The following is a 14,510-nucleotide window of genomic DNA, read 5'->3' as shown; positions in this document are numbered from 1 at the left end:
TTTGCATTTGTTGTATTGGGCATTCAGTGAATTCTTCAAATCTGGAAACAAATGTTCTTCAATTTTGAGAAATTCTGTCACATTATTACTTTGATTTTTTTCCTTCTCTCTTTAATCTCTTTCTGGATTAAGATATTGGAATTGCTGGATGGATCCTTTCATTTTTATTTTTTTCAATTTGCTCTTTTTTTGGTCTTTTGGCTCTACTTTCTGTTCCCCGATTATTCCTTTTTTTTATGGCAGTCTATTCCTGTCTCATAGATGCAATATCTTTTTTAAAAATCTACTTGAGAATATTGCAGAGGCTTGTTAAGAAGTTAAACTTCTGCTATCTGCATCATTTCTCTTTCCCAGGCACTTAGTTCTCAGTTTTTTTCAATTTGCTAAATCTGTCATAAAGAGTAAAATAAAATCAAGTTATTCTTAATAAAAGTAAGGTTGTCAGGAACAATTACTCCAACAAAGAACCTCTTAAGAGAACCAGAATAAAGAAGTCATTAAGCCAGATATTAATGAGAAGATGGTGAGAAGCTTGTCTCTATTTCCACTGAAAACAGAGGAGGATAAAACAGCCTTAGGATACAAAATGAGTAATATTTTACATAGAGGGGAATCAAATAGAGAGGATACATAGGATTCGGTCTGCTCAGCTGTTCCTTTGGAAAACCGTTTCCTTCTCCACAATGTCATCTACATGGTTGTATCAGGAACTACCACAATATATGACTTTGTCCAACACTCACTTACTTAACTAGTCCAGGGGTAGGAATCTGATCCAAGGTGACTTAATCACAGTTCTTCCCTAGGAAATGTTTAAAACTGAAACCGAGAAAAAGGGACCAGAATGTTTCTGATCACTCAAACTCTAAGATAAAAGAATTGAGAGCTTTTAGGAAACATGTTTCCTACCAGGTGAACCTGAGAAGCAGAGGAGTTCTGCAGTGGAAACCTGCACAGACACACAAGCAGATGCACAGAGAAAAGCGATCACTGAAGAGGAGAGTCTCAGAGGCATAAGAATCAGTTGTCTTGAGCCCAGTCTCATCTCTGTTCTAGCAATCTCAGTATCCTCATTAAATTTCTCTTTTGGCTTAAGCTAGTTTGAATTGGCCTCTGTATTGCAATAAAAAAAAAAAACTATAGCTAATATGCTCACTTTATTTGATGCTTCCTGTGAATCAGGCAATGTGTTAATGCTTTATATACTTTATCTCATTTAATCTTCACAACTTGTAAGGTTGGTGACATTATTTTTCACATAAGAAAACTTCAGAGATCTAACGGTTATATAATAGACAACTCTACCTAGATGTTCCACAGGTGTCTAAAACAGAACCATTTCTCTATCTGTAAAAGAGGAAAGGCTAGATTCACTGCTGGAAATGCTCTTCCCTCTACACACACCCAGCCAACTCCTTCTTACCTTGATGTGTCAGCTTAAGTGTCCTCAGATAAGACTATCCTGTCTGTCTCAATCTAAAGTAGGTTCCCTGGTGGTACCCTGTTATTTTCCTCACCAACAATTGTAATGACATATTTAGTATTTTGTTTTGTTCTGTTCTCTCACATGCTATATACTATGAACTCCACGACAGTAGGGACCATAACAACATTATTTGCCATTCTAGCCCCTGCATCTAGCATACTTCCTGACATATGGAAGGTGCGCCGTAAAATGTGCTTGAATACATTAAAGACTTCTAAATGTTTCCTTTCATATACCTATGAGGCTATATTCAGTAACTTTCAACAACTGTTCATTGAGTGACTGGTATGTGTAAGTCACTGTGCTAGGCCTGTTTGGACAAAGACAAATACAGTTAATTCCTCAACAGGCCTAGCACAGTGCCTTGCACATAATAGTATACAGGATAGTATAAAGCCCAGAAAGAGGAATAATTATAAGTGGAGAAGTGTTGTAACAGAGATATGAACAAAGTGCTGCAGCTGCAAAGAAGGAAGTAGTTAAGATGTGACCCAAGAAGTTAAAGTCAGGAAAAGAAATGAATTTCCAGGGTTCAAATTGTCACATTCTGTATAATGTCTCTATTTTGATACAGCTGTACTTTATATCTGCTTCTAATTTATAAGACCTGGAGTAGAAGTCCTAGTAAATATGTTCTCAAGTAGAGATGCATGAAAAACATATTTCTCTTGAATCTTATGATCATCGTTATCACTTGCTTTATCTCCACATCACTGTAAAGACATTGGGCCTGGCCTCCTGCCTCAGCCCAAGCCTCTTCAAAAGATTTCAGGCCTATACTACAAGTCAAGCTTTTCTTCCTTCCATATTGCCAGATCTGCTTTCCCTGAAGCTGAGATTAGGGGACAATGACTTTTGATCCCTTTTAACACTCAAAGGATAATGTTCTTTTAAGATGCTGTCCCACATGTTCTCATTATAATGAGTGGTTTATGGAAAATTACCTTAGTCCTATAACTTCTGTCTGATGCCTGTCTTCTCTCCTGCTGATCTTTAACCAGGTGATCCACCCAAACACAGGTTAGGAAACATTGCTCTAGTTATGTTCCAGAATAGATTTCTTCTTCTTCTTCTTTTTTAAAAAAATCTCCTTTACATCTTTATTTGTCAGGAACACTTCAAATAAAACCTTTTTTTTGGGATTTGCATGTGTATGTATGTGAACAAATCGGGTTCACTTAAAGGAAAAAAAAAGGGGTTGGCAAACTGTCATTATCACTAGTTATCTAGTGAAAGCCTACAAAGGATGCAACAGGAGGAAAGATGTAAATAGCATGTAACTGCGTACCTTTTTAATCTCAGAATTTTAAATATTTAACACCATTGCCATATAGTTACATCAGTGACTGTTAATCAGACCTCCCTCCCCCCCCAGAAAAACCCTTTCCTAAAGCAACCCCACTGAATGAAACTGACACAAATAAAAAGGATTGTCTGGTGTACTGACTTCCAAGAACTATGAAATGAAAAAAAAAACAAAAGCAATTTTAAAATTAAAATAAATATTTTCCTTTTAAGCCAAAAGCTTGCTTCATCCATTGATTCATCGAATATTCATTGGTACCCATCTGGGAGGCCAGCTTTGCATATTTTTAGAGAGCTCCAGCTCTGAAGGCAGAAGGATTCTACTTCTGCCATGTACAAGCTTCCTGTCCCCAGACACGTTACTTACCTCCGTGCCTTAGTCCCTTCATCTTTAACATTAATGTAAATATTAGAATTATCTCACAGATTGTCGTCAGAATTAAAGATAATGTATGTATGGTGCTTAGGAGGATTTGAAACTACATCAGTACATTTAGTCTATACCTTAATTTTCTTTCAGCACCACGGTCAACGTCAAATATCTGGAAGGACATCGAAATATCCTGAAAGTGAAATTGTATATGACTTAATTAAATTCTATTTAAGTGTCTCCTGTAACTCTAACTATAGAAACAGGGAGACGAATAACCAGAGTAGTCAGAACCTCCGCATGGGTAAGGGACAAATCCTGTCCTTCTTCGCATTCTCCAAGGTGACTTACAGAACGCTAACCCCTTGCATACGGACAGGCGCCCCAAATTTAAGTTCGCGGTCATCTTTAAAACCCCCAGGGAGCTATGGGCCCGGGTCTCGGCCAGCTCTAAGGTCCCACCCTCGCTGATCTCAGGTTACCCACAACTCTCCTCTCGGGTTACCCAACCCGGCCTCGCAGCAGTCCTCGGGTCTTCGGCCCCTCCCGCCCCTCGCCGGCAGTGCCCGCCAAGCCGGGCTGTCCCACTGCGCATGCTCCTCGCCGCGCGGGTGGGGAGCGCCGGGGCAGGGAGGCGGGCACCAGGCGCGGGTCCCTCCGGGCAGGGGAGGTAGGCCTGGGCCTGACGCCGGCCACGCAGCGGCGGGAGAGTGAGCACCCGGGCCGCGGCGTCCTGGAGACCCGCGAGAGATGGAAGCGGCGGCGACGCCGGCGGCGGCCGGGGCGGCGAGGCGCGAGGAGCTAGGTCGGTGTTGTGCGTGGGCAGGGACCCGGGGCTGAAGTGGGCAGGGGTCTGTGCGGGGGTCGGGTGCGCCCACGGCCGGGAGGAAGCGGACCCTGCCCCGCGCCCGTCCGCATCCGGGTTCCACAGGGAAAGACGTGGGGCCGAGTGGGCGGCGGTGTGTGTGTGTGTGTGTGCCGAGTGGGCGGCGGTGTGTGTGTGTGTGTATGTGTGAAGGCTCTTGAGGTTGTGGGACTAGCACGGGTTCTAATTTAAACCCAGCAAACAAACCTCCCCAGGACGTTTGGAATGAGTTGAGGCCTGATTGCTAACTGACCCCGTGGTCAGCATCCGCAAAGGAACCGGTTATCTGAACCCGAGAGCTTGGTCAGACGAAGCCCAGGCCTGAATAGGGCGTTAAAATGTGTGTGTGTGTGTGTGTTTGCGCGCGCGCGTGTGGGTGAGTGTGTGTTGAGTGGGGCGGGGCCCTGTGGGTACACGTCAAAGACGCGAGAGCCTGCGCCGCGACTCACGGTTTTTTTTCCCAATGATGCTTTAAGGAAGTTATCATTGTTCTGCTTTTCAAATGCTGCAGCCCCATTCGGAATCTCCAGATGAATCCTCATTTTACTCCTTGTTATCCCAGAGTTTCGAACAGGTCGTGCCGACCAGAATGAACAGGAGATACCTGTAGCTTGCTCACTTGGCAAAGTTTGTTTTTTGCTGCTTTCCTCCCATCTTGTTTCTTGGCGACAGGGCGTGTTTGTTTATGGTTTCCCGCTGTCCAAAATAAAAAAGTAAGGATCAGGGTGGTAAAATGATCGCTCTCCCAGTTATATGTACTGTACTTGGGAGTATTTTTCATTCGATGCTGATTAAATGTAATTAAAAAATTAAATCTAAATGGAATCTTCAAGAAAACGGTTGAACTTTAAAAAATACCGTATTATAAGTAACTGATAGGTTGTTACCCCTCTAATAGCCTGCAGGGCACTTTGCAGTGGAATTTTTTTCAGGCCGTAATAATGACAGAAACAATAAACTTAACATTTTATTGCATGCTTACTGTGTGCAAACACTGTGCTAAGTGCTTTACCTATGCATTGTCTTTAATCCTCACAGCAATTGAGATAGGTGCTATCATGATCTCCATTTTATAGATATAGTAATTTTAAGCTTATTGATGGCAGAACCTAAATGTGAACTCAGGTTTCATTCATTAATGACCTGTCTTAGTGAGGATATGGAGAAATGGGTATTCTCATGCATTGCTGGCAGAAAAGGGATAATATATTTATCCTTAAAAATGTACATATCGGCCGGGCGCGTTGGCTCACCCCTGTAATCCCAGCACTTTGGGAGGCCGAGGCGGGCGGATCACAAGGTCAGGAGATGGAGACCATCCTGGCTAACACGGTGAAACCCCGTCTCTACTAAAAACACAAAAAATTAGCCGTGTGTGGTGGCGGGCGCCTGTAGTCCCAGCTACTCGGGTGGCTGAGGCAGGAGAATGGCGTGAACCCGGGAGGCGGAGCTTGCCGTGAGCCGAGATCGTGCCACTGCACCCCAGCCTGGGCAACAGAGCGAGACTCTGTCTCAAAAAAAAAGAAAAAAAAATGTACTTATCGTTTGACCCAGCAATTCTCCTTCTGAATATTTCCCGAGGAAATAAGTAATGTAACCAATACTTATGTCAAGAGGTTTTCATTATAGTATATAGAGAAAAGCTGTTAACTATCTAAAGTACAATGAAAGGAAATTGGTTAAATTGTGGTATAGTTTTATACTGCCTACCATTAAAAGTGATATGGAAAATGTTCAGCATGTACATTTTCTTTAACTGAAAAAAAGTTTCAAATTATTTCAGTTTTTTTAAGTTTTATATTTTCATTAATTCAACACATACTCACTGAGCTTCCCCTAGGCACTTGAGATACATCGTGAGCAAAACAGATACAAATTCCTGTTCTTATGGAGCTTGTACTTAGTAATAGGAAGCAGAGAGTAAGCAGTAAAGACAATAAGCAGTTAATTACATAGTATGTTAGGTGCAAAGTGCTATGGAAAACAAGAGCAGGGTAAGGGAAATCAGGAATGAGGGTTGGGGCTAGGCAGTTTACAGTATTTTATAAAATGGTTGGGATGGGCCTTATTGAAAAGGTACAATTTGAGTAAAGACTTGGAAGAGGTAAGGAAATTAGCCAAATGGATATCTGGGGAACGACTACTCCAGGCAGAAAGAATAACTAAAGGAATAGCAAGGAGGCCAAAGTGGCTGAAGCAGAGTGATGGAGGTGGCGATGAGGCCAAATTATGTAGGGTCTTGTAGGTAATGTAAACTGTGAATTTTACCCTGAGGGAAGGGGGGACCAATGCAAGGTTTGAACAGAGGAGTGTCATGATCTGCCTTGTTTTAAAAGGATTGCATTGACTGCCATGTGACGAATAAACTGTAAAGGGGCAAAAGTAAAAGCAGGAGAATATTTCAGTAATTCAGGAAAGATGTGGGGGTGTCCTTCAGAGCAGTATGGTAGTGGCAGTGGAGGTGAATAGACGTAGTTAGCCTCTAGGTATATTTTGAAAGAACCAGTGTGATTTCCTGACAGAATGGATGAGGGTTAGAGAGTAAAACGGAGGAGACGTGGAAGACTCCAGGGACCTGAGTATCTAGAAGAATGAAATTGTTATTACCTGGGATGTTATGGTGGTTTTGTAATATACCTACAGAGTCTTTGATGTTTCTCTCTTAAGTAGGAGAAACTTAATTTCCTTCCCTTCAAGTGGGGGCTGGACTTAGTAACTTGTGTCTAATGAATAGATTATGGTAGAAATGATGTATGACTTCAATACTAGATAATAAAGTGCATTGTGCCTTCCTCCTTGCCTTCTCTTTTTGAATCACTCACTTGAAGGAAAGCCAGCTGTCATGTTGCGAGGAGACTCAAGCGGCCATAAGGAAAGCTCCATGTTGCACAAAACTGAGGGCTCCTGACAATAGCCATAAATTGTTATACAGCAATAGATAACTAATACAAATGGGTAAAGTTGCAGGAATAGCAGGCTTGCTGGTGAAGACGAGTTCAGTTTGGGGCATGTTAAGTTTGAGATGTACGTTGGATATCAAAGTACAGATGTCAAGTAGGCAATTGGATTTTATGTCTAGCATTAGTGAAAGGTCTGGTCTGGAAATATAAATTTGGATGTTGTCAGCATATAGATAGTATTTAAAGCTAGGAGACAGAATGGGAACACATGAGAGTTGTTTGTGTGTATGTGTGTGTGCTTGTGAACATGTACTCTAAAATGTTAACAGTAGTAATTTCTGGGTAATGAAGTAATTTTTAATTTTGAAAATGTTCTTTATATATTTTCTGATTTTCTACAATGACCAACTGTTATTTAATTAAAAAAAAGAATTTCCAAAAATGGGTATTTATATGAAAAGCACTGGTAGAGATGGTAAGATACAGGTTCTCATAAGGTATGTAAATAGCTTAAGGTCTGCACTTTATTTCGTATCCCATAGGGACCTCTGGAAAGTTTCTTGCTGTGTATATTTCTTCCACCTCAGAAATGAACAAAATAGTTATGGTTCTTATTTTATATCTAGAGAGTAGTTTATAGATTCGGGTGACAATATTATGTTATTTTAAAAAATGAAACTATTTCTACTTTCTTGTAGTTTTTCTATTGCCAAAATACAAGTGATTTTTAAATTTTATTGCAAAAGTAATGCAAGTTTGCTACAACTACTTTTTTTTTTTTTTTTTTTACATTTTCCAGAGAAGGAAAAGCACACTAATGATCCAATTGTCCATCTATATTCTGGTAAACTTGTTCACATTTTGATATATTTACTTCCCTTTATTTCTACTTAATTTTTAAAAACATGATTGTAATCATATTGCAGATATTTAGCTTTTTCCCACTTAGCATATGATACACTTTTCCCTGTTTTACTCAGACCTCACAACCATAATTTAATGTCAGTGCAATACTTCATAAAGTGACTGTGCCTTAGTTAATTTAGTAGTTTCCTGATTGCCGCATGTTTAGGTTGTTTCCCAATTTTCAACATCAGTAATGTTTTAATGAACATGCTTGTGCAAAATCCTCTTCTGCATACACTAACTTGCCAGAAGTAGAATTACTAGGTGAAAGAAATAAAGGTTTTTAAGACTTTAATACATAGGATATTGCTAAATTAATGTGATTTTAGAACATTTTGTATACAACTTGAAATTTATATTGGTTTTAGGCTTGAAAATTGAGATTCAAACAATTTTCTTGGCAAATAAGAGAGCATACAAGCACTGCCTAATTTAAGAATGTTCCATTTGTATGCACCATTAATGTATCCCTATGGTGTACTATGTAATACACCTAACATCAGATATATGGTGTATAATAAATGTTGTATAATATTGAGTCAAGCTAGTGTTTCTTATTTATATATAATTTCTCCACTCGTAAATAGGTGGCACACCTATTCCTTAATAGTGTTTTAGTTTATAAGGCATCATTAATTTTTACATTAATTATCACAGCATTTTCCAGAGCTGCCCAGTTTAGTCCTTAGCCAAAAATTACAGCAAAACATTGGGGGAAAATAATAGACATTATATGTAATGTAAATTGGGTTCTATAATCTTTAATTCCTTTGGGGTGTCAGTTTTTATTTCATATATTCTTAACTCTGTTTACTATGTTGAGTTGTTAAGTGTTTATCTCCCTCACTAATCTCTATTTCCTTCTGGCAGATATAACACGTTTTGCCCATCTTTGCATACTCAATCTTACAGCACCGTTTATAGGTCATAAATGCTCAGAAGTATTAATTATTATCAAATTATTTCTAATTTTTGTCAAAGATTGGCATTTAGAAATCCTATACAGCTTAATATGCTTCTAATATATGGAGGAAGACAAAAAAAGTGTTTATTGATTACTTATTTATGTGCCAGGGTCTAAGCTGTATGCTTCATATACATTATTTCATTCTTCATATTCTATCTATGTAACATATATGTAATGTATATAATGCCTTCATATATATTATCATTTGTGATGACATCACAAAACCCCTATGTAATAGAAGTTATTATTTTCATTGTACATATGAGAAAATAGGCCCAGAGGAATCTGGTTAAAATGTAAATCAGATGATATCACTCCAAGGTCCAAAACTCTCTAGTGCTGTGCTGTCCAGTATAATAGCCATTAGTTATATGGTTATTGAGCACTTGAAATGTGGTGTGTTCAAACCGAAATATGTTATAAGTGTAAAATACATGCTGGATTTCAAAGACTTTGTATGAAAAATAGAATCTAAAATATCTTAATTTTTTACTGTTGATTACATGTTGAAATGATATTTTAGATAATCAAGTTAAATAAAATATTAAAATTAATTTCACCTGTTCCTTTTTTCTTTGTAAAAAAGTTACTAGAAGAATTTATATTTGTGTAATGTAAATTTACATTTATATTATATTGTATTCCTATTGGAAGGCACTGCTCTAGTGGCTTTTCATGTCACGTAGAATGGTCTACAAGGCTGTGTGTAGTCTGCCTTCTGTCACCTCTGACCTGATCTCATCCCCTACTCCTCCCCCACACTCATTCCTCTCTGGCTACCCTGCCCTCCTTGTTCCTTAAGCACACCAGACTCCCATCCTGAGGGCCTTTGCCTTTGTTCCTGCTGCCTAGATTACTCTCCCTCCCACAGGATATCCACGCTGCTCACTTCTGCTCCTTCTTCAGGACTTCTTTGAAATGCCACTTTCTCAGTGAGGCCTGCTTTGTCTGTCTATCCAAAATTAGAGGCTCTCTGTCTCAATCTTTGTGTTTCTCCTTAGCACTTAACACTATCCAACTTATCTCTGTTTTACTTATCTTATTGAATCTTTCCTTCACTAGAATTTGAGCTCCATGAAGGCAGGATTTTTTTTTTTTTTGAGTTTTAGTAATTATTCTCAGCATCTAATGGTGTTTAACATATATTAGGGCCTCATTAATATTTGTGAAATTGAATAGGAAACCATTGTAACCTATTTAATTGAATACATTCAGTTTTGAGTCAGAGAGCTTTTGTGTTGAGGGACTATTGTTAGTGGATATTAGTGAGGATGACATTCTATTAATAGGGGTTTTTGAGAAGGGCCAGAAACCAGTAAATTTTGTGAGAGGGCTTATTCCTCTTTGCATCAGCTTCCGTAATTGTTCGCCTATAATGCTGATGTGCATAAAAGCCATCATAGTCTTTGACATCCTTTTCACTAGCAAACTAAAAGGTAAGCCATGGGAGTCTATTGTGCCAGGAAAAACAACTCCTGGTAACCACTTTCATATATATGTCTTTCAGGGAATTCCACAGGCAGTTACCAGAGAGAGTATGAATGCTAATTCTTTACCTCATACATCACTGCTTTTCATCTGACATCACAGTGTGAAATAACCAAGGGGAGGATATGGTGGTAGTGATGGGTGCTGTCTTTCTTGAATCTGAGCCAGAAACCTTCCGTAGGAAAGGGATGCAATTCTTGACAACACTGATTAGAAAACTTATCAAGCTTTCCAGCTTAATCTTCTGCCATATACATTTACCTTCAGTTTCGGTGACATTAAACCAACCTAAAGTTTCTCAAGCATGCAATTGTAGTCAAGCCTGGAATGCCTCACTCAGCCTTGTGACCAATGCCAGGGCTAAAAGCTCTCCTAAAAAATTAGAGTTAAGTGTAAGGAAATCATATTACTGCATTTTTCTATAGTGTATACCTAAATTGGAAACAAAAATACAATTTAGCATGTTATATATAGTATTACCTGGAGCTTCTAAAAGTTATAAATGACTAGTTGACTCTATTAATAAATCTAATGTTCAGAGATCTAGGTATATATAGGCTCTTACCATTTAAAGATGCAATTTCTTGGGTACTAAGTATTTCCTAGGTATTTCTAGTTAGGTGTCTTTCAATTTACTCTTTAGATTCAAGAGCTGTTTTATATCATTCAAGTTGATATGCTCAGTCTTAAAACCTGATTGCTTTACCTTCTCTTAGTTTACTTAGTTTAACAGATACACATTTTTTAGTATGTAATGTTACCTCTCTACGTAGACTAAAACTGGAGGGAAAGTCTTAGAGATTTTTCAGATGCAGTTAGAAAAATGTGTACTGGGAGGCGGAGATTGCAGTGAGCCAAGACCACGCCATTGCACTCCAGCCTGGGAGACAGAGTGAGACTCTGTCTCAAAAAAAAGAAAAATATTTAAGTGCATAGTTAGAACTTAGCTAGTAATGTCACATTGCATGGTTCCTTAATGGTAGAATCAACATAGTAAATAAATATGTACTTCTTAAATTCCTAACGCTATTAAGAAGTATTTTTATCTGAAATTATTTAAACTTCGAAAAATTAACTTACTTTAATCTCATTATAAGAGAGTTAGAGGAGTTTCCTGGAATAATTCAATTAAAAAATTTTTTGTGGGCCCATAATTGTACATATTTGTGGAGTACATAAGATATTTTGATATAAGCATACAATATGTAATGATCAAATCAAGATAATTGGGATATCCATTATCTCAAATATTTATCCTTTTTTGTGTGTGTGTTGGGAACATTTCAAATCCATTTCTCTAGTTATTTTGAAATACATAAACAAACTATTGTTAACTACAGTTGCTGTATTGTGCTACAGAACATTAGATCTTATTCCTCCTACCTATCTGTGTTTTTTGTACCCAGGAATAATTAAATTTTTGTTAAGGTTTTAAACGTGAAGGATGAGATGAATTTAAAGCAAATATATATATATATGAAAAGCTATTTTTCACAGTAAGTCATGTTTAATGTTTTCTAGACAATATAACATTGAAAATTAATGACTTTAAGAAGTAAGGAAAAGTGTAAGGGATCACTGTTGAACAAAGTTAAATAAATATGATAGCTGCTAAACAATGTGAGTTTGTTCAGAGTGACTGAGGTCCCAACTAATTTTTACTTAGGATTCTGAACATTGTAATACTATTTTTAAAAACTTAATTCTGTGAATTACAAAACTAGTATTTATAGGTAATTTTAACAATTCTAGATTTCCAGGTTTATTTAAAATGATATTAAAAATAAACTCTTCAATAATGCCGTTACAAATAAACTTATCATTTAGCGTTCATATTGTTGTTAAAGATATGAAGAAACTTACCATTTTCCGTACTTTCCTTACTGCTGTGATCTCTTGGGCAGTGTGCTTTAAATAACAGATTGTTCCGTTTTTGAAATATTGGTAGTGATAACTATCTTTATTGAGGACAGATAGTGTACTTAGTACAGCACAGAACATACTGCACACTCCCTGACAGAAAGAAATCAGAAAGGTCAAATAACTGATAATTTGGATAAGCTAAATGAATAAAAGCAAATGAACCCTAGTTAGCGAGGGCAGTGGAGTACATTTAGGAATAAAAATATTAACATATTGGTGGTTGAAACTGAAGTTCATACAACTAATAATGATGGTCGTTATGGATTAAATAGTCCCCCCACCCCTCAATTTATATGTTGTCTTAGCCTTGCATACCTCAGGATGTGACCTTATTTAGAAATAGGGTCATTGTAGCTATAATTAGTTAAGATGAGACCATGGCTAGGAGCAGTGGCTGATGCCTGTAATCCCAGCATTTTGGGAGGCTGAGGCAGATGGATCACCTGAGGTTAGGAGTTCGAGACCAGCATGACCAACATGGTGAAACCCTGTCTCTACTAAAAATACAAAAATTAGCTGGGCGTGGTGGTGCACGCCTGTAATCCCAGCTACTCTGGAGGCTGAGGCAGGAGAATTGCTTGAACTTGGAGGGGCGGTGGTTGCAGTGAGCCAAGATTGCGCCATTGTACTCCAGCCTGGTCAACAAGAGCGAAACTCCGTTTAAAAAAAAAAAAAAAAAAGATGAGGCTGTGCTGGAGTAGGGAGGGTCCCTAATCCAATATGACGGGTGTCCTTATAAAAAGGGGAAATTTAAACACAGACATGATTACAGAGAGAATGTCATGTGAATTTGAAGATGACTGTCCATAAACCAGTGAGAGAGGCCAGCCTGGAACAGAGCTTTCCCTCCCAGCCTTTAGAAGGAACCAACCCTCCTAACACTTTTTCAGACTAATAGCCTCTAGAACTTTGAGGCAATAAATTCTCTTGTAGTACTTGATTATGAGAGCCCTAGGAAACTAATGTGATGGTTTTACAAGAGTACCAATTTATTTTGTATAGAGTATAACAGAAAAGGATATAGGGTTTATCCAAACAAAAAGTAAACATAATTAATAAATTTCTAGAGTAAATGTGAGATAGTAGATATCCCAGTAGACCTAATACTGGGGAAACAATTTTTACTGTGTATAGTTCTAGACTGTGCCACCTTTGAAACTGGAAAACAAGAAACAAGGAAATCCTACAAAACTATGTATGGAGAATGTCCTAAAGATTAAAGGGTTAGAAAAACCAGCCAAAAGGAAAGTTGGGAACTTTGAATTATAGAAAATCCTCATTATTTTTGACTGCAGGAATTTAGAACTGATAATTCTGTGAATTTTACTCTACACATATTAGTTATGTTAGTAGAAGAAGAATATGTAAATAATTGTATAGACTGTTTTCAAGCATCATCCAGTATCTTAAGGCATCACTTTACTCTTATTAAGAATGAATATGCTGAATTCCAATTGGCACTGGGCTAATGGAGGCTGCTAAAATCCTAGTCTCTCAACACATCTTCCCCTAAAACCTGTGAATTCAACTTGAAGCACAAGTAAAGCATTCATGAAATTACTCTTTTAGCATTGCTAGGAGATCAAGGATACCATGAACCTCAAATTATCTATAAATATAAAAACAGAAATTTCTGTTGCTGCTACAAGCATGGAGAGTGGGAGAGGGGAGTCTTTAGTATTTCGTTGGAAAAGAAGAGCGGGGAGCAGGAAACTGGATTAAGCACGGTGAAAACCTCCTTCAGAAAGAGAAAGTCTAATTTAAACTGTTAAACGTCTAAACAGAGGTCAGGTCTAGAAGTTAGTAATTCATAGCACTGAGTACAGGAATGTGAATTTGAGCAGGACTGAAGGGGGCAGCCTTGACAAAACATTGCTTCTGGAGGTGGGAGATAAATAGAGCAGTGGAGATGCCCCTCAGATGGCAAGGGAGGGAAAGAACAAAGTAATGGGGAAAATTGATGGTCCTGCAGAAATGAAAGAGAACTAGAAGACATGCCAGCTGCTTTTGCTCACCCCTAACAGCTCAACATTGTCTATGAAATAAACTGAACTTCACTATAGTGACAGAGGGAACACTCTTCAACTAGGATTCCTGTGTACGAAATGCTTAGAAATAGGAAAACTCACAAATAAGAAATAAATTACAAGATGTAAGGGAGAATGTATTGAAATGAAAATTTAATGTGTCACTTAAAATAGATATGAATGAGAATGAGGTAAAGACAGACATCAGAAGGGTCAGAGATATAAAGTGGTTGAATGGAAGACAGGCAAAGAAGATCCAACATGCATGTAATT

The 14,510-nt window shown here is 38.1% G+C and overlaps 1 protein-coding gene across 1 annotated transcript in view; it reads left to right on the top strand.

The window, feature by feature from the left end:
* The first annotated feature begins 3,779 nt into the window (after window positions 1-3,779).
* Window positions 3,780-14,510, top strand: part of SLC36A4 (solute carrier family 36 member 4) — a 54,867-nt gene continuing 44,136 nt past the window's right edge. Inside the window, exon 1 of the mRNA XM_032167144.2 lies at window positions 3,780-3,966. Within this exon, the coding sequence (XP_032023035.1) occupies window positions 3,912-3,966 (55 nt within the window). The 5' untranslated portion in view covers window positions 3,780-3,911. The remainder of the gene's footprint in view (window positions 3,967-14,510) is intronic.

The sequence above is a fragment of the Hylobates moloch genome, unplaced genomic scaffold (assembly GCF_009828535.3).
Source record: "Hylobates moloch isolate HMO894 unplaced genomic scaffold, HMol_V3 SCAFFOLD_11, whole genome shotgun sequence".
Taxonomy (NCBI): domain Eukaryota; kingdom Metazoa; phylum Chordata; class Mammalia; order Primates; family Hylobatidae; genus Hylobates; species Hylobates moloch.
This window is presented reverse-complemented; position numbering and strand designations above follow the sequence as displayed.